The sequence below is a fragment of the Pterocles gutturalis genome, unplaced genomic scaffold (genome assembly GCF_000699245.1).
Source record: "Pterocles gutturalis isolate BGI_N339 unplaced genomic scaffold, ASM69924v1 scaffold8842, whole genome shotgun sequence".
Classification (NCBI taxonomy): Eukaryota; Metazoa; Chordata; class Aves; order Pterocliformes; family Pteroclidae; genus Pterocles; species Pterocles gutturalis.
In genome coordinates this window covers 65,892-91,925 of record NW_010112722.1, presented here as the reverse complement: position 1 = coordinate 91,925, position 26,034 = coordinate 65,892, and the positions used below count along the sequence as shown (strand labels likewise).

The 26,034-nt window shown below is 43.0% G+C and overlaps 1 protein-coding gene across 1 annotated transcript in view; it reads right to left on the bottom strand.

The window, feature by feature from the left end:
* Positions 1–26,034, bottom strand: part of SORBS1 (sorbin and SH3 domain containing 1) — a 61,063-nt gene that overhangs the window by 7,713 nt on the left and 27,316 nt on the right. The window contains exons 12-24 of the mRNA XM_010074169.1: positions 24,129–24,212; positions 20,124–20,189; positions 19,454–19,555; positions 18,063–18,112; positions 14,953–15,128; positions 10,932–11,017; positions 9,217–9,384; positions 7,732–7,778; positions 5,927–6,041; positions 5,694–5,819; positions 4,451–4,645; positions 1,808–2,536; positions 390–506 (exon numbers count right to left, since the gene is read on the bottom strand). Coding sequence (XP_010072471.1) covers positions 390–506; positions 1,808–2,536; positions 4,451–4,645; positions 5,694–5,819; positions 5,927–6,041; positions 7,732–7,778; positions 9,217–9,384; positions 10,932–11,017; positions 14,953–15,128; positions 18,063–18,112; positions 19,454–19,555; positions 20,124–20,189; positions 24,129–24,212 — 2,061 coding nt within the window. The remainder of the gene's footprint in view (positions 1–389; positions 507–1,807; positions 2,537–4,450; positions 4,646–5,693; positions 5,820–5,926; positions 6,042–7,731; positions 7,779–9,216; positions 9,385–10,931; positions 11,018–14,952; positions 15,129–18,062; positions 18,113–19,453; positions 19,556–20,123; positions 20,190–24,128; positions 24,213–26,034) is intronic.

Here is a 26,034-nt window from a genome sequence, read left to right as displayed (position 1 = left end):
TTCCTGCTAACAAGGCCACCGATACTGCCTTTTATAATGCAATGGAGCTGTAGGAACTCAAGGTCAGAACTAAATATGCCCTGAGTTAATCCTTTGGAGGAACAGAAAATCAGATCCTCAGCTGCTACAAACTGGCAGAAACCCAGACTTGAGCTATGTGTATTTGCACTAGCTGAAGGTTTTGCCCATACCTGCCCTTCTGCATAGCCTGGAAGCAATTTTAAATAATCTAAAATAAAAATAAATTCTGAATTATATGACCGGAGAAATATCTCACCTGTGGAATCAATGAATGGCTGAAGAAAAAAAAAAAACAACATATGGCAAGACAATGGCAAGGCAAGGAAACAACTCGAAGTAATGGAAGAGTAATCAGCAAAGACGATTACCTGTGGCTTATTGACTCTGCGTGTAAGTCTGGGAGGTGGCTGTGTTGTGACAGTAGAGGAAGAGAGGACAGAGGAAGAGAGAGGAGCAGATGAAGATAATGCTTTTGAGTCTGCAGTCTTTTGAAGAAAAGAAAAGTTGGTCAGCTTGGCACACACTCTCTTACCACAATCACTGATAGTGGTAAGAGCATCTACTATCCATAAAATTTGATGCACACACAGCAACCATAACTCCATGCAAGGGCAAGTGCAGTTTCCAGTTGGTTTGTCTGAGCTGACCAACTCACTCTGTTTTAAACATGCAGGTTATGCCTGTAAAAAATGCTACTAAAAATATATCCAGATGGTAAACAGCACAGTTGTTGAACAGCTTTGAATATACTTCTGGTTATGATTCAAGCACAAATCAAACAATTTCTCATAAGATTTCTCAGTGTGAAATGTGTCATCTTGGAAACCCTAGTTCCTCATTCTTTAACATTGGCTAGATTGGGTATGTCATGGAAGCTATTGCAGTGCATCCGAGACAGTATTTATAATGCTGTGATTTTGAGCTTTCCAAACTTCCACTCTTATACAAGTTAGCATGGGGGTGCTGTAATGTATTCGGGCTGGCTGCAGCCCACAACGGACCCCAAGTCAACTGAGGGCTGCAAAGTAAGGCAGATCTCCTATAAAGACTGGGGGCAGAAGATATGTTGTAGAAGCTACTGGAGGGTTCCCCTGTGTTCCCTCTCATTGTAACATACAGCTACAAATAACCAAAAATATTTGGGGAGAAGTATCACTAGGTCTAATTCTCATTTGCAGCTAGACTCACATCATTTTGTAAATGCAAAGATAATAAATTCAATTTAATGCATAAATAACGATCAAGCCTCCCTGATTTAATCGTGCACATCCTGGACCACAGGCTCCAGGATCAACAGGGGACAGCTTTTGTGATTCTAGGAGCCAGACTGACGTTTTCAAGGCTTTTCAGTCCTTGGCTTTAGGAGGAACAAATCAATAACCCAAGATGACCCACTACACACTGCAAAATCTCTTTATAGCAAGGAATCGCCTGTATTCTACACAGCGAGGTATCTGGGCATGAGGCCTGTGTGACACTTTAATCTGACACATGTGGTAACAGCCACTATCTGGGACAATCCCTTCATTAGACGTGACCAACTGAGTCAGTCCTGTGTTACTATCTAAAATAATTTTCACTACATTGGCTCCTGAGCCACCTGCTAAAACTTTTTCATCTGCTATCCAGTGAATGCCACTCCTGACTTCTGGAAGACAGTCTTAGGATCATCAAAAATGACACGTGGCAGCCACTGGCTCTGCAGGGCCAGCAGAGCAGCACAAACTTCAACACACCAGTTAAAATCAGCAATTCAGAGCAGCACACACACATGCAGGAGAAGTACCTTCTTTTCCCCGCTTTGAAACTTTCCCAGATCACCTTTCCTCATGCCTCTTTTCTCTGTTTTACCTCCCTGCACAATAGCCATTAGCTCCTGACACAACTGGTTGTCCTCAGAGGAACCCACAGGTCTCTTTTCTGGGCTCGCACCCATGTCTAGTTGGGATGGTTTCAGGCAGCGCTCAACAGAGATCTTGGGAACAGAATGAGCACCCTGCTCGGGGTTGCTGCTGCCCTCTCTAGTCTTTTGGAGCCAGGCTTGGCTGCCAGTGGTGTCACGCTGCTCTGCGAGGATGCTTTCAGGGCTCTCCACTGCCCAGCGAGGGGAGTTAGAGTAGCTCACACTGGGAGAAGGGGAGCCAACAAACTTTTCTTCGCTTTGCGGAGTGGCCTGATAGAAACTGCGAGTGGAGGACTGAGGCCTGGATGAGTAAGAGGGCAATGGGGATTTAATGGACCTGGGAGTCGAGGAGCCAGATAGATGAGAATGGTGGAGGCTGACCGTGGGGGAAGGGCTGGCTGCCGCAGAAGGCGAGAGATAGTCAGTGTGAGAGAGGGAGGCTTCAGGCGGAGAAGGCAATGGAGGAGTTATGGCAGGAGTGGTGCTAGGAGACACTCCCACGGTCAGAGCAATCCACTCGGACGTGACCGCCTGCACCTCTGGAGACAAGGCACGGCGTGCAAAAGGCAAAGGCGGAGGAGTTGGTGTATGGAGCAGCTCAGAGCTAGGAGACTTGAAGGAGACAAAACCAGGAGAGAAAAAGAAATAAATGAAAAAAAAATAAAGGAAAATACAAAACGACTGAGTAAAAGTAAAAGGAGAGAGAGCAAGCGTGGAGAGGAGCAGATCTGTGACCAAGCATGGTGCATAAGTCTTCCATGGGCAGGTGTACTATGTTGGAGAATGCGCTGTGCACAGCTACTCCAACCACAGAGTCCAGTCTGTATCTGTGCTGCTAATACCCTTCTCTGGCCTTTGCCAGGATCCCACACCTTGTGGAAGACCTCAGACTTCATATCGTATGCCCAAAATCCCTAAGGGAACACTTGAAGCCACTATCCACAATGGCAGCATGCAGCATTTGACTGGCCTGTCAGTAATAGCTGAGGCCCCAAGCAACTCACACTGTGGACCTAGTCAGAATTCACTGCTGCAATGAATTTTGACTTTACCCAACTCTGGCATGTGCAATGCTCGCTCCTCGAGAAACTCGCATTGCTGAAGCTGTGGAGAAGAAAGGGATCAAAAAAGCCAGCTGAGGCTGTTGGTCTTTCAGTGATTAAAGTAGGTCTTATGTTTATAAAGGCAGAACACACAACCGAGTTCTGCCCTTAGCTATTACCACCAGTGATGGTGAGATCAGCTACATTAGCACTGATCAGAGCGTTTCTCAGCCCTCTGCCAAGTTAGGCAAAAAAGTAAGGGAGAGAATTGATTTACTAGGGGAGGAATCAAAAGAATAGCAAACAAAACCAAAAAAGGGTGGCTATGATCGCTTCCATCAAAAGGAGAACCTTGCAGAGAGCTGTTGGCAGACAGGCAACAGCTATGGAGAGACTGCCAATCTCAAACAGTAAAGTTCAGCTGAGGTCCACTTTGACAGGGAACCCCAAATAAGCAACAAGTCTTTCCTTCTTTACACAGTAGCTAAGAATAAAAACATTCCTTTTAGGGAAGGTCCAGACAGACACCAGGCTTGAGCCATGGCAGCCTTTCCTATCCATCCTGTAGAGTACATCCCTTCCTCCAAATCCCAGTTCTCCACTTTTGTTCCTTGCAGTCTTGACATCAGAATGACCTTGCTTTGTTCCCATGAGTGAGACTGGAATGCACCAGAACCTCATGGCTGTGACCAAGACATTTATGCTGACCTTCAAGCATGAGCACTTGCAGCATGAGAGCAAAACAATGGGATTTAGGGACTCACTGCCTCCCCGATACATTTTCCACGGCAAACATTCTGGGATCCCCACACTCTTACCCACTGCCATTTTGATTTCTGGTTTGCACTGCAGTATGGTTCATAGTAAATCTAATATTCATGGAAGAGCCCAGACTGGCCTGCTCCCAAAACCTGAGTTCATTTAGCACCAATTTCAAATAATACAGGCCACTCTCCTGACCCTGTCTCCCAAAACCGTGGTTGTGAGCTGGAACATTTAGGAATTAAGTATACAGCTTGATTCAAGCTGACTGGAATAAACATAATGACTCCTACAGACTACAACAGTCTGTGACACCCTTTTAATAGCCATAATAAAAAATTCACTCATAACACTGGAGGTCTGAGAAGTGTAAACACACACTTAGGAGGAGCTGGATCACCAATTCATTCCACCTCTGGCAGTGAAATTTATTCAGACGGCTGTGAACTGCAGCTCTTTCAACCTGGCCTGAATTCAATCTACAGATCAGAGATTAAAAGCAGAGTCTCCAACTCCTCAAATGACCCATTAATTAACCTTTCTGGTAAATGAAACATCACCTTTTCCTGCAGTTGCAGCATACTGCAGGGAGCACATGGCTTTTACTGCGCAAAACACAGGTCTTAGCTACAGCTTTTTTCAGCTATTGCTTCTTGCTCAACAATGGCAACATCCCTCTGTTCTGCAAGGTGCCGTAACTGGCTGCATATAGTCCAAGTACCTGTGGTGAAGCTGTCATGCTGCGGTTAGGGGAGAGAGACATTGGTGGGTCAGGATAGTCAATGGCATTCTTGACTACTGGTCGTTTGAGCACCTCCACATAAGTGACAGGGAAGATGCCTTGTCGATTGGTGCCAGAGATCTTTCCTTCATACCAATTCTCATCCACTCGTCGAATCAACGTGATCCTTTCACCCTATGGGAAGGAAGAGTAATGTTGTCCTACTTTAACATATTAAGCATTCCAAAGCAGATTACATTTTTACCTTGCTGCAGCTGACTTAAAACAATTGGTGGCTCTCAGCCTCCTGTTTCCCAGTTATGTGGTCCTAACCATAACCTCTGGGTGAGAATGATATTTTTGCACTCAGAGAAGGAGGAAATGCAGGTCTTCTGGTGCTGACTTGGGCTGCCTGCAGACTCAGTTATGCTCACATTTTCAAGACCTTACTTGCTAAAGCCAATTAAAAAAAGGGAACCAGCAGTTTCAGGCTGACCACAAAACTCTTGGAGATATGAGGTGTACAGGGAGTATGCACAGGTCTGCAATTTAAACTAGGTCTCTCTATGCTCTCTTCTATTTTGCTGACAAATTAAGTGACTTTCAGATCCTTAATAAAACTCAAGCCTCACCTTCATGTATAATTAAAAGAGAAGATAGACAAGATCTAATCTGAGCATCAAAACAGAAAGCTGGCTGAGACGGAGAAATGCTGCTACTCAATCTAAATATGGCTGACTTTGCTCTGAACAGCCATTACACAACCCATTCCTATCCCTTCACTATGCAGTCAGGTCTAGCCAGTCACTTCAATACCACAGAACCTCACTTGCCTGTGCTCAATGATTTGGCTTGTAGTACAAAGGAAGGTGAACCCAGTTTCTTTCTTTTCTATATTGCCATTCTCATGTGACTGTATGCATCACCATTGGAGAGGATCAGACTGGAGACATCACCAAATATCTAATTTGCCTTGCAGAGCCAGGCTTCCAGCACTTGTACTCAAAGTATCTTCTCAGCCCTAAGGAAGCAACTGGGACTTCTTGATTCAGCCTACCTGCAACACTCACTGCAATGCACTACGTAATGACTATGGAGTAAAAACATAGCTGATGAAAAGGAATCCTTCCCAAACACAGAGTTCATCTTATTGGAGCTTTCATTTGAAAACTGCAAGTTACTAGTGTTAAAAAAACTTCAGCATTTATCTAGATTCAGTTCATCAGCACAACAGAAGTCCTACCCTTCTGAAGGACATTTCCACTTGGGTATCCCCATTGAAGTTGAACTTCGCAATAGCATCTCCATATTCCAATACTTGCAATGGTGATGGCTTTTTGGGTTGAGCTTTCTCAGCTGGTGGGAGGAGCTAGAATGAACAGACAGAGGCAAATGAGTCACATGCAAAAAGCCCATAAATTAGTTAGTGGCAGAAAGGGAGTGGGCAAAGACAACCCCTGCCAAAAAAGTAGCTACCTCTACGTATGATCGTGGGAAGATGCCAACTCTGCCATGGTGTTCACCTTCATACCAGTTCTGGTCAATCTGCTTGTAAATGTAAACAATATCTCCTTTTTGCAGAGGAAGTTCCCTGTTAACAACACAAGCACTCCATCAGAACTTCACTGGAGAACAGATGTTCTCTTTTTTCTGTCCAGCCATCCCTAGGTACCAAGGTCTGCATCAGCCCCAGTGATACAAATCACACTCCAACCAAAGTGAAAGCTACATGTTGAGAATTACCCTGTTCATATTGTGATGTACAGGGACACTCTTGCTCTTTGGGCATCATGTCAAAAACTTGGCCTATAAGGGCCCTACAAACCACACAGCCTTCCTGCGGCAATAGAGTCAATCTCAAGAGAAAGATGCCACCGGCTGCTTTACACATTGGATATGGTGAGCAGTGCTTAATTCCTGTTTTGAAACAGGTCACGTCACAAGTGCCTTCCAAAGAGACACACGATTTTAACAGAAGCTAGTAGTCTGCTGAGTAGATGAATCCCCTCACACGCCAGTGTTGATTCTGCAATGATTACACATCTGGTCAGCCTGTGGTTGTGCAACCACTGACCTCACCCGAGCCAACAATTGGTATTTCAGTCTACGATTTTCAGTGCTAAAATTATTAATATCTGCAGCTTCAGGAACTCCCACCATTGGCAGCTTGTACTAGGCTCAAAACTGCTACTTGGGTCCCCACAGGAAAACAACCAACCCAGCCTTGCCTAACACGATTTTCACAAGTTACTCCTTTACTTTTGTCTGGCACCCTGTTATGTTCTGCTGAAGGGACACAATGGTTACACCTTACATCTGACTCAGTTTTATTACAGGTACTGGGGAGATGCTGTGTAAATCATTACAAATCATCACCCAGAGAACAAAATATTCCCAGGACATTAGCACCTGAGAAGAAAAGCAGCAGGTCCTTCACTGAATTCTGTTGTCCTTTCTTCCCTCCCTAGTAATGCTAAAACAAAAGCTTCTCCAGGCTCATGCAGAGGGAAAGGCTTTCCAGGCCCTCTCTTCACAGCAGTGTTCCCCAAAAAGAACACATAGCATTGTGCATGGCTTGGAGGTACAACAATGCCACCAGAAACATCCACTGGTGTATCCACAGATGCCAGGGGAGCAGTGACCGTTCTATACCCTTACAGGTCCTGCATCAGAACAATCCTGGGGCATCTGTTTAAGCCCCTTGCTGACTTTGTGCTATGCTTAGCACAGTGAAAAGGTTGCTGCTGTTCTGCGTATCACTGTTCTTCTGACCAACTGTATGGCAGATTTACACAGTGAGCTACTGACTGACATAGTTCTTCCGGCTCCTAAATTGGAGCACAACCAGGGATGTCATGCAGGGGAATCCCTTCTGTCTCCAGCATGAGGGCAGTGACGGAGCTGCTGCTGAAAGGTCTCATCCAGCCATCCTGCTTACAAGGTGTGAGAAGGAACATCAGCCAGAGCACTCTCCCGTGGCTCCACACACCCTCAAAGCAGAGCGCTCACTTGTTCCAGTAAAGAGTGCGAGTTTGCCCTAAAAATCACATGGGATACAGATGCCCTGAGAAAGAAAACATTTTCCTAAAGGTCCTTTAGAGGCTACAACCTGCAAGATTCGTATTACTTTTCCCTGCCTTACTACAGACACCTTTACTTTGAACTGCAGGAAAGACATGCCCAAAACATTAATCAAATTGCATGACACTTCATAAATGCTGCATCCTAGGCGAAAAAGCAGAGGAAGAACACTCAAGGCAGTAGTAACAAGCTATACTCACTTTAGCGTCTGTGCTTTAAAGTCAAACTTGGCTCTAGCAGGTCTCATCTAGAGATCAAAAAAGTCAACACGTTAAAACAATAATTAGATTTTCAACCCTCTTCTGAGGAAAAGCACCCGAAATCTTCTATAGCTAGCATTAGTCTGGGGATGAAATTGAGTGGAAGTATTCTCCTACAAGCTTGGGTCCAAGTGGTACTACAGTCCAAATATGCTGGATTGGTTTCTCCCACCAGGGCAGAAAGTGCCAACTTCTGGTATTACAGTAATTAAGAGCTCTACAGGAAATGGATTTAACAGCAGTAAACTTTTAAATGTGAAAAACCCTGTTGAATGAAAGTTGCTCCAGTAACCACAGTTACTGGGAACTCCAGGACCAAATTTCCCTTGACATGTGAATGGAAAAGCAAAATTTACTATCTGGGAAAAAAACAGTAGGATTTTATCTGATGTGGCTCTTATTGATTATTACCTGGCCCTGGTGAATCTTGCAATGTGGCCCATGTGCTCTATATAAATTGGTAAGAAAGAGACAAAAGTGAGGAGGAAATACAAATAAATTAAGCAGGTGTCTAAAAAAAGTCTTCACTGGCTATAAAGCCAAAGAGGATGTTGACAGCAGGCCTGCACTCTGAAGCTTGATTTAGTTGGCTGATTTTCTAATGGTCACAAAATATTCATACAATTTTAAAGTCATTTCAGTAATAGAGCATAAAATAAGAAGTAGTCACCACATTCATGGGGCACCAGAGCGTTTGAAACTACACAAAGGGCAGACAAGTGTACTCCACCCACGTGATGACCACCTCACCCACAGCCGCAGGACAGCACCTCTGGGGAAAGAGCCGCTCTCCAGAGCCCCAGCAGCAATCCCTAAGGCAGGAAAAGGCATTTGGCCAGGACACCTCCTAGCATCCAGCCCTCAGGAAAAGTGCCTTGGGCTCAAGGGAAACTATCTACCTCCTCCTTTGTCTCTTTCAGAAAGACCGACCAGGTCCGATGCACTGAAATATGCTGAGACTTTTTCCAATTGTTTCTAAAGTACATTAAGCATCATTCAAGAGGAGAACAAACAATCTATTTCTAAAAAAAAACAACCTATGAGACAGTCACATGGCCAGGATCAAGACATGAAGTTTCTAAGCATAAGGCACAGACAAGAAGACAATGTAGCAATATGATGCAAAAGATGTAGAATGCCTTTGATTCGCTAAAAGTAGCTGATATTTAAACGCATGCATCACAGGTGTGCACCAGCAATTCTCAGCAGGCATGCTTTAACATATGCAGCTTGGTATAGAGATATCAATTAATTTACCAGGCACAGGAGTCAAAGCAGATCTAAATGCAGCCAGAATGGGAAAGGGGAAGGTGGAAAAAAAACAAACGACATTCTCTGAAGAGCTAATGTCGGCCTAAAGCACAACACTGTGAGAGGCAAATATTGCTTTGGGTCAAGCAGCAGACTGAGGTAACTAAAACAGACCTCTGACCCAGATTTCCTCTTTGCTGTATCGTCTACATTTAGGAGGTCCCCAAATCGCTCATTAGTGATAAACTGATGGTGCGTTGGAATAACCCCTGTGTGCCTTCTAGCTGCAATATCAGCTTCTTCTTGCTCACGTTTAAGCCGTCTCTGGTCCTCTAAAAGTTTCTGCCATAAAATTGCATAAAATGGGCAGTAAATCATCTAGTTAAGGGCATACAAGAGCTGCCATAAATGTAACTTAAAGAAAACTCCTGAGGTCCCAGCAAATAGCGAGGATTTTACAGTTCAGCATAAAATAACTGATTCTACCAAACACACAACACCACCCCTTCATTTTGCAAGCACAGAAAGTACATCACCATTACAGCATTAACTGAAATCCAGCTCATACAGAGGATCTGATCCAAAGCTGATGGAAGTCAATGAGGAGTTGTCCTAAGTTTTGGCCAGGTCCTGGGACCTCCTGAGAAGGTTGCTGATAATGCAGAAGGCTGATCAAACCCCCTTCAACCAACAAGGAGTTTCTCTCATTGACTTCCAATAGACATGAATCAGCCCCACAGGTAAGTTCCAAAGCACCAAACTCCCCTGAGCTTTGCAAGGAGCTTGGGAGAATGACTAACCACCTTCAAGTACTAGGTTCTCCCATACTTCCTTTGGGCTCATGTAATATACTTCGTAAAGTAAATAAACCCAAATAATTATTCTGGGCTTCTGAAGCCTCTGGCAGCCTAATGGAAATGTGCACCCTTGAGCACCTGGGCAGAAGGATTCTTCCACCTTTAGAGGCCAACTACAGGCTAAAGAATTCAGCCCTGGGCTAACTCATTTGAAGCCAGATCTTGGTGACTTCCAAGTTTTGCTCTTACATGAGTTTCCATGCTGGATTTTGGATGTAGGGGGATTACTAACTGTTTCATGGGAGAAAACATAAAAAATATTTTTTCACATAGGAATTAAGAACAGGTTTTACCATATTTCAAAGCACACTAACATTATTTGAACTCAGAAAGTTAACACTAAAAATATAACTTTTTTATTCCCAGGCAGTGAAAATTAACAGCTTCCTGGAAAGCAATCACTTCTTTAACTCAGCTTGAATACAGGCAGTGCTGAAAAGTCTGTGTCTTTCCTATTATTTTGCCTTCTCCCAGAGTTGCTTGGCCATTTTGAAAAGGACCGCTATGTTCCATCATCAAGAACACCATAAAGAATTCTAGTTTGCACTGGGGGGGAAACTTCACACTTTCTGATAGTTTAAAGTATCTTACATTTGCCATTCAAAACCTGAGGACTCCCACAAGAAAAATGCTGTTCTCACCAGTTTGATTAATACTGACTCAGGTAAATTGCTTGTAGAAAAATAAAACCTAAACAACCATTGGGTGTTGTACCACATCTCACATACATCTCCAGCCTTTCTGCATTCTTTAAAACCATATATAATGGTTTTATATAATTTTGTGCAATTCATAAGAACTATCAGGTTCATTTTAAACAAAGCTAAACTAAACTACATATTATACATATTATACATTACATCAGTGGCAGAAGTAGTGTTAAAATTAAAACATACTAGTTCCAGCTTGTTCCTCAAATTTCCAGTATACATAGTCTTGGACATACAAGCTGTCCTTATATACGGCTGAATGCTATATTTCTTGTATGTGGAGCTGCCACAGCTGTTATTAGGCCATAAAGGAGGGCATTACCTCTTTATCATCATGCCGTCTGCGGATAATTTCTTCTGGAGTTTCCATGTAATCAAGTGGTGCAAAATGCCTTGGTGATTCTGAATCTACTTCGAAACAACATAAGGAAGTTAAAATACAAATGGATTTATCTAGTGTAACCAGAAAGGAAAAAAAAGAGATATTTTTAAACAATTTTTTGGGTGAGGCTTTGAGCAACCAGGTCTAGTGGAACGTGTCCCTGCCCATGGCAGAGGGGTTGGAACTCTATGATCTTTAAAGGTCCCTTCCAACCCAAACCATTCTATGATTATGACAGTAAGGATTCTCAATTGCCATTGACGAAATTGCCAATCAGATATTGATAATTTGCCCATTTTCTTTTTTTTCCCTTTTAGGCTTATACTTGTGAAAAAAGATCCAAAACCAGGCAGAAAATAATGGTACAGGAAAGAGTAAAGACACAGAAGGACTTTGTGAAGAAAAGATTCGCTGCCAAAGTATGATTTGGCATTTTACTGTTGAGAAAAGTTTAATACACACACACACAACTAGACCTTGAGAAACTGCTCCTTAAAGCAAATCATCTGGGTTTGTTTTATATTCCCATGTGTACAGATGATATAGGACTAGACATATCTCATGTTGAGATTCTTGCATCCCTGGAGTTGCTTGAGAGACAAACTGAACCTGATGTGATTAGAAAGGCAGCACAAATTGTTTCTCAGAAGTGCAGCTGTTAACGAGTCCTGAACAAAAATGCTCAGCAAGACACACAAAGGACACTAGACACACTAGGGGAAAAAACAGAGAGAGTCAGGGGATATAAAGGTGGGCAGTAAAAATGCAAGGGTTGTGGAAGAAAAGGGGAGGAGAAAGGAAAGCAAGAAGACAGATGAAGGGACACTGGTAAAGAACACAAAAAGCCACCTCCTAGGTACGTCCCAAGTTCACTTTGCGGGTTGTTGTTTGTGTCCAGGCTGTGGCAGAGGGCATATGGAACAGTGTTCCCATTGTTTAAGGAGTCAGGAGTGTCAGCCCGGCCCATGAAGCTATCTTGGCTAGATCCCACGGTGGGGAAGTAGTTAAGCCTCTCCACAATGTCAAAGGAAGACAGGCGCCTGGGGGCTAGAGGCCTGCTTCTGGAGCACAGTTGGTGCTGGGAGTGGTGGCTCTTGTCTCCTACGCTCCCCTGCAGATGTATGGGGTCCTCAGGGTCCTCAGGTCTGGGCACTGCCAGGCTTCCCAGGCAGTCTGGGGGTGGAGTCCTGCAAGATTTGCGTTGGAGGGGCTTTTTCAATCGGAAGGGGAGTGGGCTCATTAGGTAGACATTTCTGGGGAGCATGTGTCCATCCCCATAGACATCTCCTTTGGAATGAGGGTTCCTGGAGGCCTGCTGCTGCTCATGCCTTCGGATGGTAGTGAACCTGGTGTAGGAAGCTGGGCATGAGCCTTTGCATCTGTTGATTTTATGCTTCTGAGGCCCATGTAGGTTGCTGCTGCTGCTGCCGCTGTCATTGGATGCATTTGAGAGGAGATCTATCTCATCTGTGCAAGCTGAAAGTGTGTCCATAGGGATGGCATCACTGACATCTGAAGTGGCGTCCTCCACGTTGCTACAGGAGCGGGAGGATTTATCCACCAAGCTGTCAGCATCCTTCTCTTCTTGGTGTGCTTTTGGCAAATCCAGAAGGAACTCTGCAGAGTAGGCAGAACTCAGGGAAGTTTTAGACTGGAGAGAAGTGGTAAATTTGTTTTGTCCAGTAGAAAAGTCAAGCGAGGGCATTGATCTGGATCTCTGGATCAGCTGCTCAAAGGCACTGATACGGGAGGAAACGGTGTGTTTGGGGATCTGCTCTGAATCCTCTCGACTAAGGCTGTGCTCCATCCTGTCCTTTACTTCATTCTCAAACTGAGATGCAATATCCCTCACACTGCAGGAGGAGACTGTGCCCAAATGGATCCTGGATCGGTTGATCTGGTGCATGTCTTTATACAGCATTGTAAACTCCATCCCACTCTTCTTGGAGGCAGGGAACATGTAGCCTTTCCTAGAATTGGTGCCATACTCCTGCAGGCTCATGGTACTGCCAGATTTGACGGCATACTCCTGCTTCGACTTCATCAGCATGTTTTCTATGCTTTCCCCTATGTCTACCATGAAAGCTTTTTTATTATCGAACAAGGCAATGGAGCTACGAAGGTTTTCGCAGCTTTGAGCTTTCTCATGAGACAGCAAGATACCCTTCTTGTCCTGCACAAGAGCAGCTGGAGCTGCTAGTTTGGGTTTGAATTTAGAAGGGAGGATTTCAGTAATGCAGGCTTTTGCAGCTGATAAGGGCTTCTTATGTTTACAAGCGTGACCTAACATACCGGTATGACTAGCATTAAAGGTTCGGCTATTAACTGAAGAGGGTGCAGTCATATGAGCATTCCCACCTTTACGATCCACTGGTAAGCATGCAGAATAAAATAAATACAACCTGTTAGCTTAAGTGCTAGAAAGCTATCAAGAAAGGAGAAAGAACATGCTTGGATTTCATAAAATGCACTTTAAAGAAACAAAGTTCCAAAACATAAAGAAAATCAGGAAGAAACTGCACAACAAGCCACACTTCCAGGAGTAGGTGAAATGCTGCTAATGTTTCTAAAATGAGAGGCTTGGCCAGAAGCAGATCTAAAGCACTTTAAAGGTATCCTCCTAAAAAGTGCTGAGCATTATCAGCTTCCAGGGAAGCTGTGGCATCATGGAAAAGGGTGGCTGAACTCTGGGTAGGGTCAGGGTGTCAGTAAGAATGCAGAGGCACTAACATTGCAAAAATGGCTTAATACCAAGCCTGTAATCATACCTACCACAGTCTCACCACAGTGCTTGCCAAACAGTTTATTCCTGGGAGGGAGAAGGCAATCGATGGCTGATTGTGCTAGCACAAGCAGGCCACAACAGTTGGCCTTGCCCAAGAGCTGCCTGCTTAGAGATTCCCCATACTAGGAATAAGCTGGGTATGCTTCAGACATGTTTGCTTTAAAAATCAAGGAGTCAGATCATGACTTTTTTTTTTTTTTTTTAAAGTCAGATCCAGTCTGGGTTCAGCTTAGATTGCAGTCTCTTTTGGTCTGTTTCCTATTTGAGTTCAAACTCAAATGTCAAAATAACCATTCAGGTTCAATTGCTGTTTGGGAAACAATAACTGTTTGAACAGATTTTTTTTGTTCAGATCCAGTTTGACTCCCTGCTTGACAGGCCTGACATAATGCTGAAAACCAGCTGGAAGACAGAGAGAGACCTTTTTGGTGTGATGTACTATTTTTAGGGAGAGCAGTTCAGAAACCCAGCACATTCTTTCCCCAGTCCTCTCCCCATCTCAAGCTATTTTTAGGTTGAAGTTGGCTCAGAGACACACTCCCCAGTACAACTCTCTGATGGGAGCTAGGCTCTTCCTTGTCCTGCTCTTCTAGAGAGCCCACAATGAGGGGAGGAAAGGAGAGGTGATGCAGTGGTTTCTGCTGCCTCCCTGTCGCAGAGCCCACAGGGCATTGCTGGTTCACAGTGTCCATGCATTCTCTGCACACTCTCACAGGCCGTGGAGTACACAGTGCCAGCTACATGGGGACAGCTAGGCCAGCAGACATGGTGTGGCCTGCTGAGATACCGCAGCAGGAAAAACAGGAAAAGCAAGTAGGGCTCTAGCATGGCAAGGCAGTGAGAGCAGATGGACAGCAAGGCCAGCCTGAGCAGCCTCGAGGAAGAACATGAGGGTGTGGGGTATGGCTGAGGTGCTGGGTGGAGGTAGCTGCTTCCTGTTGGGAAGAGGAACCTGGCTCAGACAAAGGGGTCATGAAAAATATTTGCCAGGATGGGCTGAGAGAAAAAAAAAAAAAAAAAGAGGAAAAACAGGGTGGCAAAGAGGAAGGACAGAGGAAACCTCAACTGGCTTGAATAGGACTCTCAACCCTGCAGCAGTTTGCCCCATATCACCCTTATTAATGCTTCTGACACTCTGTGCAGAATGGAGAAGAGGTTAGTGCCCTCACCACCTACCTTTTGTGGAAGCAGAGCTGGAAGGTCGCTTGAGACCACTCAGCCCCTGAAACGGGATATCTCCACCTTCCAGCACACTCTTGTAAATTTGCCTTTCATTCTCCAAGCCAGCAGGGTCCCCAAGCACTGGTTCTGACTCCCTCTTCACTGCATGGTAGCTGGGTGCATATGTGGAGCTGGAAAACACAAAACAGGGGGAGGGACACCAGTGGATCACTTCTGTTTGCTGAGAGCTTCATACAAAGTAAGAGAAAACCACATTTGTGAACCCACAGTAGATTGTGTATGAAGAACTGGTGCTGAATGAAGAGGTTATGAACACGTTGCTATAATGTTCTAGGTTTGGCACTAGCGTAGTGTTCTCTACCTGAGGGAACTCTCCCTGCTCAGTCCCCCAGAAAAAAAAAAACAGCAGGAACGCACTCCTCCTTTATTTTACAGATGAGACAACAGAGTCACAGAGCAGATGCACGATTCTTTGCAGACACAAAGAAATTTGTCAGCTAGCTGGAAGTAGCATGAATATGTTCCAGCTCCCAGTCCTCTCTCCTTAAAGGCTAGCCATGCCTGTCCCCTGCTTACAAACCACAGCTGCTCAGGAGTTCATATTAACCAGTAGAGGCTCCCAGTTAACACTATAGCTCAAGAGTCCCAGAGCAACTTCTCAAGCCCATCAGTGAAGGACCATGCAGAGAAGCAATAGTACAGGGCTACAGACACTGCTGTTCTAAAGGCCAAAGAAATGCCCAGCTGTGCACAGTTCTTCTCAGCTTTGACTCAGGCTTCCCCTACAGGCAATGAAAAATCCTGGACTCTAGGTCTACCATGCAAATATACAAACAAAATGCTTTTAAAATTAGTACAATTTTAATTTCTTAGGCTTTTAAAGACTGGACATTTATTACAAATCCAATTTCTCAGTCATGAATCTAGGCACAAGTATGTACCCGCATCTGATTTCTAAATTTCACAGTTTTCTCTCTAAAAAAATAACCATCAATGCCACGCTAGAAATGGCCTTTCCAGGCACAAAAGACTTAGTGAGCAATCAGGCAGACAATGCTTTCCTAAAAGCTAAGCTCATCTGATACCAGTTCTTATGCTCAGCCAGGCTTTTCAGAATAAGACAGAGGCTCACACAAAGCTTATTCTGGGGCCAAAGCATGACTGCTGGAAAACTTGAAAAAATAAAAAAAATAGGGCATCTGTCAACTCTTAGAAACATTTTGAAAGCTGGTTAACATCCTGACGTCCAGCAGTGATTCAAATTTATGTGACCATTGGAATGCTTGTGGCTACGCCTGCTTGTTGTGGATAAATTTGTACATGCATCTGTTTATTTTGGATAAACACTGTACTTATGGGGTAAAGAGAAAGCTTTCAAACACATTAGAGGAATGGCTATGGAGATGGAATTACACAATATCCAGTTTACAAAGAAGATTTTAGTTTCTGGACAAGGAAAACCAGGTCATATGCAGTCCCATAAATTACTTTCTGGAGTGAAAGCTTCTGAAAAGCACCACAAAAGAGAAAGGGAATACTGTCACTTTTTCAATTTTTTCAATGCTCAAACAGACTCTTAGCTGCAGGGCTGTTGTGTCTTATGGGGGTTAAGTTCCCAAGGAAGTCCTGCCAGTTGTTGCAGGGAATAATGACTGCCCTGAGGTTCCTCACCCAGGAGGTAAAAGCATTTTAGCCTAGTTGTTAAAAACCAAAGGGTTAAAATTATCTTCCTCTAGGAATACACCTGGCAGAGAGAGAGGAGGCATCTAGCAGAGTCCCTTTACTGGTTGCTTCCTTATTAGGGTGAGCAAGCAGCACTGTATTAGGGCCAAGTCAGCCTGCAAGATCAGAATCAGGTGAACAGAGGGAAGAGCAACACTACAAAAAAAAGACAATAAACTCCAGATAGCTTTTCTCCCTTCTCTCTAAAGGCAGGGCAGGAAAGGATGGTTGACTCCACTGGGCCTTGCTGTTGTGTTCCATTCCCATCCTGCCCAGGTTGCTTCCCCTCCACTAGCTCAGACGCTGGCACTCCTGCATGCTTTGGGTGGTGTCAGAAAGGGCACAGACAGTGCTGCCATGGGCAGAAACCTTATCAGTCTTTGGCAAATATAAACTATGTTAATCTCTGAGATGTCAATTTATTTTATTGCTCTCTCCCTACGAAAACAAAACTAAACAGTCATAAGAGCAACCAACAAAATGCAGCAGTGTGTGAGTTTCCCAGCAGGATGAACACAGACAGAAGTGAACTGAGTTGAAAGAAGTACAGGAGACCTCTAAGGCAGCCCCAGAGGGGCAGTGAACTACCTGTGATATTAATGGGCATCTGGAGAAGAACATGACTTTACTAACAATCCATCCATGCAGAGGGAATCACAGTGCCTATGGACAATGTTAAGCACTCAGTCCAATTACAAGGAGCAGCAGGTTCACAGTAGGAGCTGGCTCCAGCACTTGAGAAACTCGGCACAGCTCAGCATCCTGCTCTGTTGTTTTGGTTTTATGCGTGCTCTTAAAACAAACCAGCTCCACATACAACTAATTTAGACAGATTACACTGTTTATTATGTATTCCTCCAGAAATCAGTGCCACATTAGACCTTCGAGAAATATCATTACTGCTACCACTGTTCCCTTCCTGGAAGCTGGAAAATTACTGCCTTCCATCAACAGCATCCTTTTGATTTGGTGCGCATAACTGGGAGTATCTAACAGGAGACAATCTATTATACATGCGTAACAGAAACAAACTTTGTTTATACCACACAAAGAAATTACTTGCATGAAGTTACAGTCAATTTGAAAACTTCATCAAGATGGAGTTAAAAGTCTGGTTTTTTTAAAGTCCCTGCCTGGCACAATTAGCAAGTCTTATCTAGACAATGCAATCACTCATGTTAATCACTTCAACACTCATTCAAGGTCAAAGAGCAATTATTGTACCTGGACGCCTTTGAAGTACATGTATAATTCTCATGGCACATGCATTTGTCTATATCCATCACCAAAAAATAAAGTCAACCCATTTCCAGCACCCAAAACCCTGTCTTACATGCCCTCAGACAGTAAAAGAGAGATCAAAAAGCAACTGGAAAACTTACTAGGAAGAATGGTCTGTGGAAGTTTCCAGAGGAGTAACACCTGCTGTATTCTGCAAAAGTCCAAACAAAGGAGTCATTGATACACAGTTACATGTGAAAAGAAAGAAAAAGGCTCGCTTAAGTAATTTTCCATCTATTGCTTGAATATTAGCCTTTCGGAGACATTGAGGTTTAAGTCTAAATGCCATTTAAGCTGTCAATGTCTCTGCAGAAAAGCGACAATTTTCCCGAGTTCCTTCAGGACAGTGACAGGTTTTTAGCACAGCCGATGTCTTTTCCAAGCGCCTATTCTTTTGTCTGCAAATGAGTCATTGTGAATAAAGCCAAAAGCAAGAAGAGATAACCAGCTGGGCCATGACCAGGAGACACATGCTCATAATTATTTCCCCAAGCTTTTCCCCCAACCAGTCACTGCCCGCCTTTGCTTTAAAGGTATATTTCATTTCTGCAGCACAATACATTCCTCAGCATTCAAAAAAAAAAAAAAAAAAATCAAAGCACTAACAAGAAAAGCAATGTTTCAGATCAGTTTCCCTACTGAAGAGAAGCAATGTGAGCTGCACAGGTTCAATAGCAAAAGCCGGTTCTCATCCGCTTGCTTTAAATCCATCTAACACTTCCTAGGCACATTATTTAAAAAATTGAAAGCAATTTTAGAAAAAATAGTCTATCTGGTGTCCCCTCATCTATCTGAGGATTCCTATGTAGAAAGAAAAAGCAAATCTTGGGTTTGAAAAAGCAGCTTTTTCAAGTCCTGTTGAAATGCCGCAGCTTCAGAAAAAAAATCAACAACAGAAAAACAGAAAAAAATGGCGTGTTACCAAATTAATCTATCATTTCATGGTTCAGGTCCTGCAGACCCTCGAAACAGCAGCAGCAGCTGACCTGCCCTAGAAGGCCATGGCAAGGTGCAGCATAAGGAAAATTGTGTAAAATCTCTGGGGAATATCCAAATTTCGGGTAGGCGTAAGCTCCTAACAGAGAGCTGGGCTCGTATGAAGGGAGGGTAGATGGCAACACGCTTGAAAGGCACGAGATGATGACGTGACGCCAACCAAGAATTTTAAGCTGATTGCTGCTGCCTATTCATGTGAAAAATAGAGAGGGTTTTTTTTGCAGATGCTGAACTCAAAACCCTAAAGGGGGATGGTAGTGGGGGGCAGCTGAAGGGGAAGGGAGGGAGAGAGGAAATCACTGCACCTGAATGGATTTCAAGCTGGATTCTCAGCATCACGTTCTATTATTTCTGACAGCGACACAGCAAGCCATGCAGTCAGAACGGTCAGAACCATTATTTATCCCAACCTCATTTAATAATCATCCAGCAATGAACAGATTAGCGCAGAGAGTTTGGAAACAGGGATTGGCAGCATGAAAAGAATAGGAAATACCTTCTGTGGCTTTTTATGTGGCGCTTTATAAAGCTTCTCCATTTTTTCTAAATCTGCCTCTAACTCAGTCTGGTAGAGGTAGAGGTCTTTTTCTAGATCAGTCTGGTTAAAGAAGGAGAAGAAGAATGGGAAAATAATGCTTAGGGTTAGGGGAAACCAAAGGAATGTTAATTTTGAAAAAAAAAAGTGAGCCTTTTTAATTGAAAAAAGACAAAGATGATATGGACAATACACAGAAATTCACTAGTAATTAACCATGTTTCAATCATTGCAAAAGAAACAATTTTAGGCTTTAACATTCAAAATTAAGAGATGCACAGGCCTGCTAGAATCTAATTCCACAAACCATTAAGTTACAAAACCCACCTGTAAAAAAAAAAAAAAGATAGTGTAACAATATGTAATAAGCTGTTAGTACAATTATCATTGCAAGTCAAGATAGCAAAACCACCACTCTAAATTATGGCTGATTATGCTTAGGAATTGTTTATTAAATCAATTTACTAGTTACTTAATTGTTAGGCTAATGAGCTCAAGCCCAATTAAAAAAAATCACTCACAAGCACACAAAATCCAAGCAATACTACAAAAAAAAAAAAAAAGAAAAAATCACATACACACATACATACACGCTAGATGCTGTAGTACAATGTACGTGAGACACAATTACCTTTCTATCCTCTCTAGTAAGGATAGAGCAATCTCCAGGAGTATAATCCCAAATCTTTTTTGGAGGCTGATGGAAAGCAGAGGAAGGAAATGAGGAAATGAAGATAAGGAAAGACATCACAGAGAATATGGAAACTGGATTAGAACAGAGGAAGAATACAATAGGGGATTTGCATCAACACTGAAAAGAAATTAAAAAAAAAAAAACCACAACAGAGAAAGAGAGATAGAAAGAGGGATAAATCTGCTATAGCACAAATATCAAGAGATCATGGGAAGCAAAAGGGAGCATACATGCACTCTGGGAGGGGCTGTTTTCAGTAGTGTTTGAGGAAATTTTTATTTTTGCAAGGTGCTGTAAGAGATTTTGGACTCTTTAGAGGGAGCCCAGAACTGGTGGTCAAAGCATTCTTAACACCAAAAAAAAAAAAAACCAAAAAAAACCCACAAACCAGGGGGAAAAAATACACACAGTCATAAAAAGCATTTGTTTTGCTCATTCTTCTTTTCAAAAGGAAAGGGTAAAACAAGGGCCTTTGATAAAGAAAAGGGAGAACCTTTCCCACCCCCGCCAGACTATGAATACATACCATGTGAACAAATGGCTGAATTTCCAGTGGTGGCATTGTGGGGCAATGAGAATGCAGAGTTGTTATTTTTTATTTTACTGGTTTGTGGGCTTGTTTGTGGGGGTTTCTGGCAGGGAGAGTAGGATGCATGGAAGTCTGGGAACCAGTTATTTAAAATTAATCCTACAGGTTAAGGCGCTGATTTCAAAATAAGATTTTTCCTGTGTGGATGCATGTGTAAATATCAGGGCGGATTATTCAAAGTGAAAGACCTTTGTCCTGACATTCTTATCCAAATAATACCATGCTAATATGCTCATTTTGGCAGATATGCACCTCTCACTGCTACGCTCAGAGAGACTTCATTCTTACTTTGTCAAATCAAAATACATTTGCTCTGTTTCCAAACAAAAATAACCTCTGTTGGCTGGCAAGCTTAGCATCACCCTACATGTCCATACTGACTTCTGTGACTAGATTATTAAAGTGCCTGCTTGTTACTAACAGGGACTGTCTGGGTGTCAATCTATCAAGGGTGAGACTGAGCTACAACACTCAAGTCTTGGTCCAAATTCCTTTCTAGATTGCCTGGTTGTGTAGTTTGAATCTGTCCCACTTTACATTTGGACAGACGCTGTGTGGATGCAAACACTAAATACCTATTTTTTATCCATCAGATCAGCAGTTGCAGGGGGTAGTAGATGGTGTTGCAAAGACTTATGTTTGAGATTCGGAGGGAGGAACTGGAGCGAAGGAAGTGAGAAGGCAGCACATGGACCCCTTTTTCCAGTTCCCTGCTTCTCCATTTTGAGTGAAGAGCTTACTCAGTGCTGCCTCAAGGAGGGCTGGGAGAAAGCAACCATGTGTGTGATCCCACAATCACAGCAGAAGATAAGTGAGCTCTGGACTGACCTAATAGCAAGTTTTGTGGATGGGCTCCACAGACGCACAGAGCCATGGGTCAAGAGGAAGGAAGGAAGGACGACTATGTGATGATTCAGTCTCAGCAGCACACTGAAAATGCATCCATACTGCAGAGATTGGTCTACTCATCTGCAGGGCATGTGCCTGTCTATGGAGCTGCCCAGAAATACATCTGGGATGCTGCTCAAGCAAAGTGTTACTTCAGCTGCCCTAGGAAGCGCATGTGCTTTCCTCAATGGGGAAAGCCCCATCCTGGTTTCTGGTGTCTTTGGAGAGCAGGTTCACAAGAATTCTGTGCTCCCTTTTACCGAGGGTATTTCCTGGCCATGTCACTTGGCTGCAAATAAAAGTCAGAAAGCCATGGGAAATCATGCCTGTGAAGTACACATTATCTTCAGCACTGGAAAAAAGCTGAGACTAACAGAGAATCTTTGAAAATTTCAGGTGCAGCAAACATCAGTTGAAACTCTCTGGTTAGGCATGAGGCTTAACCACCAGCTGGTCACAAAAATCTGGTCCTTTCACGACTGGAGTGAGCAAAGCTACAAAAAGTATGCTCTTTCAGCTGTGGTAATGAAGATCAGAGGGAGCTTCACTAGCTATAAAAGCCTGAGATGGCATCCTCAATTCAAGTGCCCGATGCTGAAGCACTATGTAGAGAGTACCACATCCAGGGTTTGGCATAGTTTATCAGGGATTGTGGTTGCATGGCTTTGGAGCTGGAGCAAGTGGACATGGGATATAATTTCAAGGCAAGCTATAAGAAAGCAGCCCTTAGCAACAGTGCCCTGAGCAAGCTGGGGAACTTGTTACTAGAACAGATGCTCTGCTGAACAAGAGATGGATTGCTGGTGTAGCCTGAGATGCCCTCTTCTGAAGTAAGACCAAGGCTGCACGACTACAAGCACAAATGCACACTTCTAAGGAACAGATATACCTGCACTTTCAGAAAGGCCCAAAGGCATAAATGTTCTCCTTTCTCTGACAGATTTTCCATTAAGTTACACTAACTCAAAGGATCATAGAGATGACAAACCTTCATTCATTGCAAGAGTATATGACTATTAATTACAGGTCAGCAAAGAGAAGCAGGTTTCTTCTCACTTTGTGGAAATCTTAAACCACGACAACTTCTGAAGGGTTAAATACTTATACTGACATCACTTAAAAGCCTCACTTAGGTTGGATTTATCTGACTTCTACTGCCTAAAAGTTAGGGGGTCTCATCTCAAACACTCTTGAAGCTCCTTCTTTAACTCAAGATGGAAGGTCCACTGCTATAAAACATAGTTTTGTATGATAGAATGGACTACCCAGCCCCTGTACATGTTTGTTTTTCAGCAAAAATGTCACTATTTCTACATTGTGATCAGACTGGGCACCCAACCTCAGGCAGCTACATTCTGTGCAGCGGAATTTTGTCACTTGTGTGAGAACAAAGACTAGATTTAAAGAAAACTGCTCTCTGGTGTCCACATGCAGTTGCCTTTGAAGCCCGTACCGAACCTTAAAATGTATTACTGTTTGGTTGTATATCCAGTGAAATCTCAGCAGCACTCATAAATGGTGTGCATGGGTGTTTGACAACTGACCTCATGGAGAAAGGAGAAACAACCACTACACTTGAATGGATGTGAGAGGCTGATACTAGGCCTTTGGCGCAGTCAGAGTAGCTTATTAAAGAGTATTTAACAATGAAGTTAATAGTGTTTAATCAGTAAGAACGAGGCCATAAAAAGCTTTAAAGTCACATTTTTTCCAGTAGCCGTGACCACTGATGCGTTCCCTCCATCAAAATGTCCTTTGTCCTATTGAATAACTAAGCTTTGTTTCCTCTTTTTCCAGAGTGGGAAATGAACACTTTTCCCCCTCTCCCCCCCACCCTCCCAGCAACACAGCTCCATTTGAAAGGAAAACACACTGTTCACAGACCCCTTTGGTTTCAGGAAATGGCAAGGGCTATTCAACATGGACTGATGCACCCCATTTAGGCAATGGGCAGCTACACAGGTAAGGAAATAAGCAGGAAACAGGATCATGATCTGTTTATGGATAGCTAGAAATTACTGGCCTACAGTTTACAAGCCAAGGCCAGGAATAAATGAATGACTCTCCTTGACTTAAAGGTGCCTATCAGCCATCCTAGATCTTGTTAGGCAGAGGGAGAATAAGCACTTTGAATAAGGACTTTCAAAAATGAGAACAGGGAATTACTTCTAAGGTTAACAACAAAAATGCAGTTTGAACGATGGTGTGTGAAAAAATACTGCCTTGTTGATACGTCTGGCTGGAAGATGGGCAATGTTTGTAAATGGTTCAAAATACTTAAAATGGTCACAGAACAGCTGCTTTGCATTAGTACTATGATGATGACATGAACAATCAGATTTTCAAGTAAATAAGGCAGCTGTACAGGTTTAGGGCCTAGCAAAGAAATGTGACAATCATTAAAAAAAAAAAAAAAAAAAAAGGGGCAAGTTGACTTCATTGGTCATCGCAACCATCAAACTTACCGGTTTCCCAAACTCCAATTCCGAAAAGAATTTATACCAAGGTTCATTCTTTAAATCTATCTCTTCTGGGCTTATATCCCGACTCTAAAGGAATTGGTGATAGGGGAATGGAAGAAAGAGAAGGATAACATTATGCAAAGAATACACGGAAAAGGACTGTTAGAGATGCAGATCCCATGGTTTCCATTCTAAAATGTAGATATTTAGCCTTATCATTCGTAATTTTTACAGCACCTCTCTCACAAAGGCCATGAACTGCTTCACCAACATCAGTTAAGTCTAATGGCATCATTGTGAGCAACAGGAATATGAATTAATTGCATTTTAGAGGTCATGCAATCCACACAGAGAGAAATCATGCAGCTTGCCCAGAGTCACAGGGAGACTCAATGGAAGAGCTGGGAGTCAACCAGTCCCCTCAGTCCTACTGTCAGACACTTCCATTGAGTCCAAAGCTGCATGTACTCAAAAAAAAAAAATTTAAATCTTCATTTGGTTAAAAAAGAGATCCAATGAGACCTGAATGAAATACTGCATCTTTAACAGCACATGAATATGTGAGAAACCCTGTTCTATGCACTGCAAACAGAGTGAAAGGTGGTTTTCTAAATCAAAGGAGACACAAGTCAGAGAGAGTGCATTCCTGAAAGATCTGAAGGGATGGACAGAGAGACAACATTATTTGTTTCTTCACAAATAAATGTTAGAGAATCAGACAAAACCACAACAAAGGAAAATCAGACAGGACAGAAAACAGTACAGTTGAAAAGGAAATTCCCTCTTGTTCATACAATCTGTTTTAATGAAACAAAAAAAGTTAAAATAGTTGTAGCTGTTTAAAAAACACTACTGGTGAGATAAGAGAATAAAGTCCATTGCTAAGGGCTATGAAGTGCCACTCCCAAAAGACATGTAGCTAACTCTTGCATTTCAGTGTACCTAGTCTTAGACATAATGTATCTCATTGCACTAAAAATATAAATACATCATGTCTGATATGCCAGTGTGACCCCAGTGCTCCATCACAACAAGTGATGAGCCACACACGCACATGGAGGGCCAGCACAAAATGTCCTGATGCAAACTGTCCCGTGATGGGGTTACTGAGGCAGGGGGCGGGGAAGTCCCAACAGTGCTGGGCTTCGCCAGATATCCCAGACTCTGACACAGCCATTAGGCATCACAAAAAAACCTCTAGGACAAGAGCTCAGGCTTGATGCTGAAAGAGGGCAATGCTTCACTCTGAGAGATAAAAGGTTACATCATGTTTGATGTCCAATGGCCTGAAGGAAGATTAGGATATTTCTTACATACACAATAGAAGCAATGCCTCAGTTTTTTTCTTTACTGCACTCCAACCAAAAGTACTCAACTTGTTACATAAGTGCCTTTACATTAAAACAAAGCCCACTGATGTCAACAGGAGGCTCTTCATTGCTCTGAAATGGCTTTGGATTGAGATTCTGATAGTCACAGCTCTGGGTGTGATTACCAGGAGATATCCACAAATCTCCTGAAGCCTCCTTGAAAGATCTAGTCACTAACCACTGTATTACTGTTGTATTTAATGAGACTGATGGAGACCATAAGGCCATTATTTCAAGATCTTCTTTCTTCTGTGATCTATGTCTTGAAATTAAGGCTCAAAAAACAACATTGGAAGTAACACAGCTATCACATTCTTCTTGTCTTTGATAAGTTCTGTACACTCAATTATGCTGATGATGGTCCTGCTTGTGGCTTTTAGAGTCCAATTCAACAATTCAATTGAGTACATGATGAAATTTGGACTTGTAAACAGCACCACTGGTGATGACAGACCTTTCACAAAGGCTTAAGTACACAGATGAAACAGGCCTTTTGCCACAAGGTTTAAACTCTGCTGTTTACTGTGAGACAAAATTGC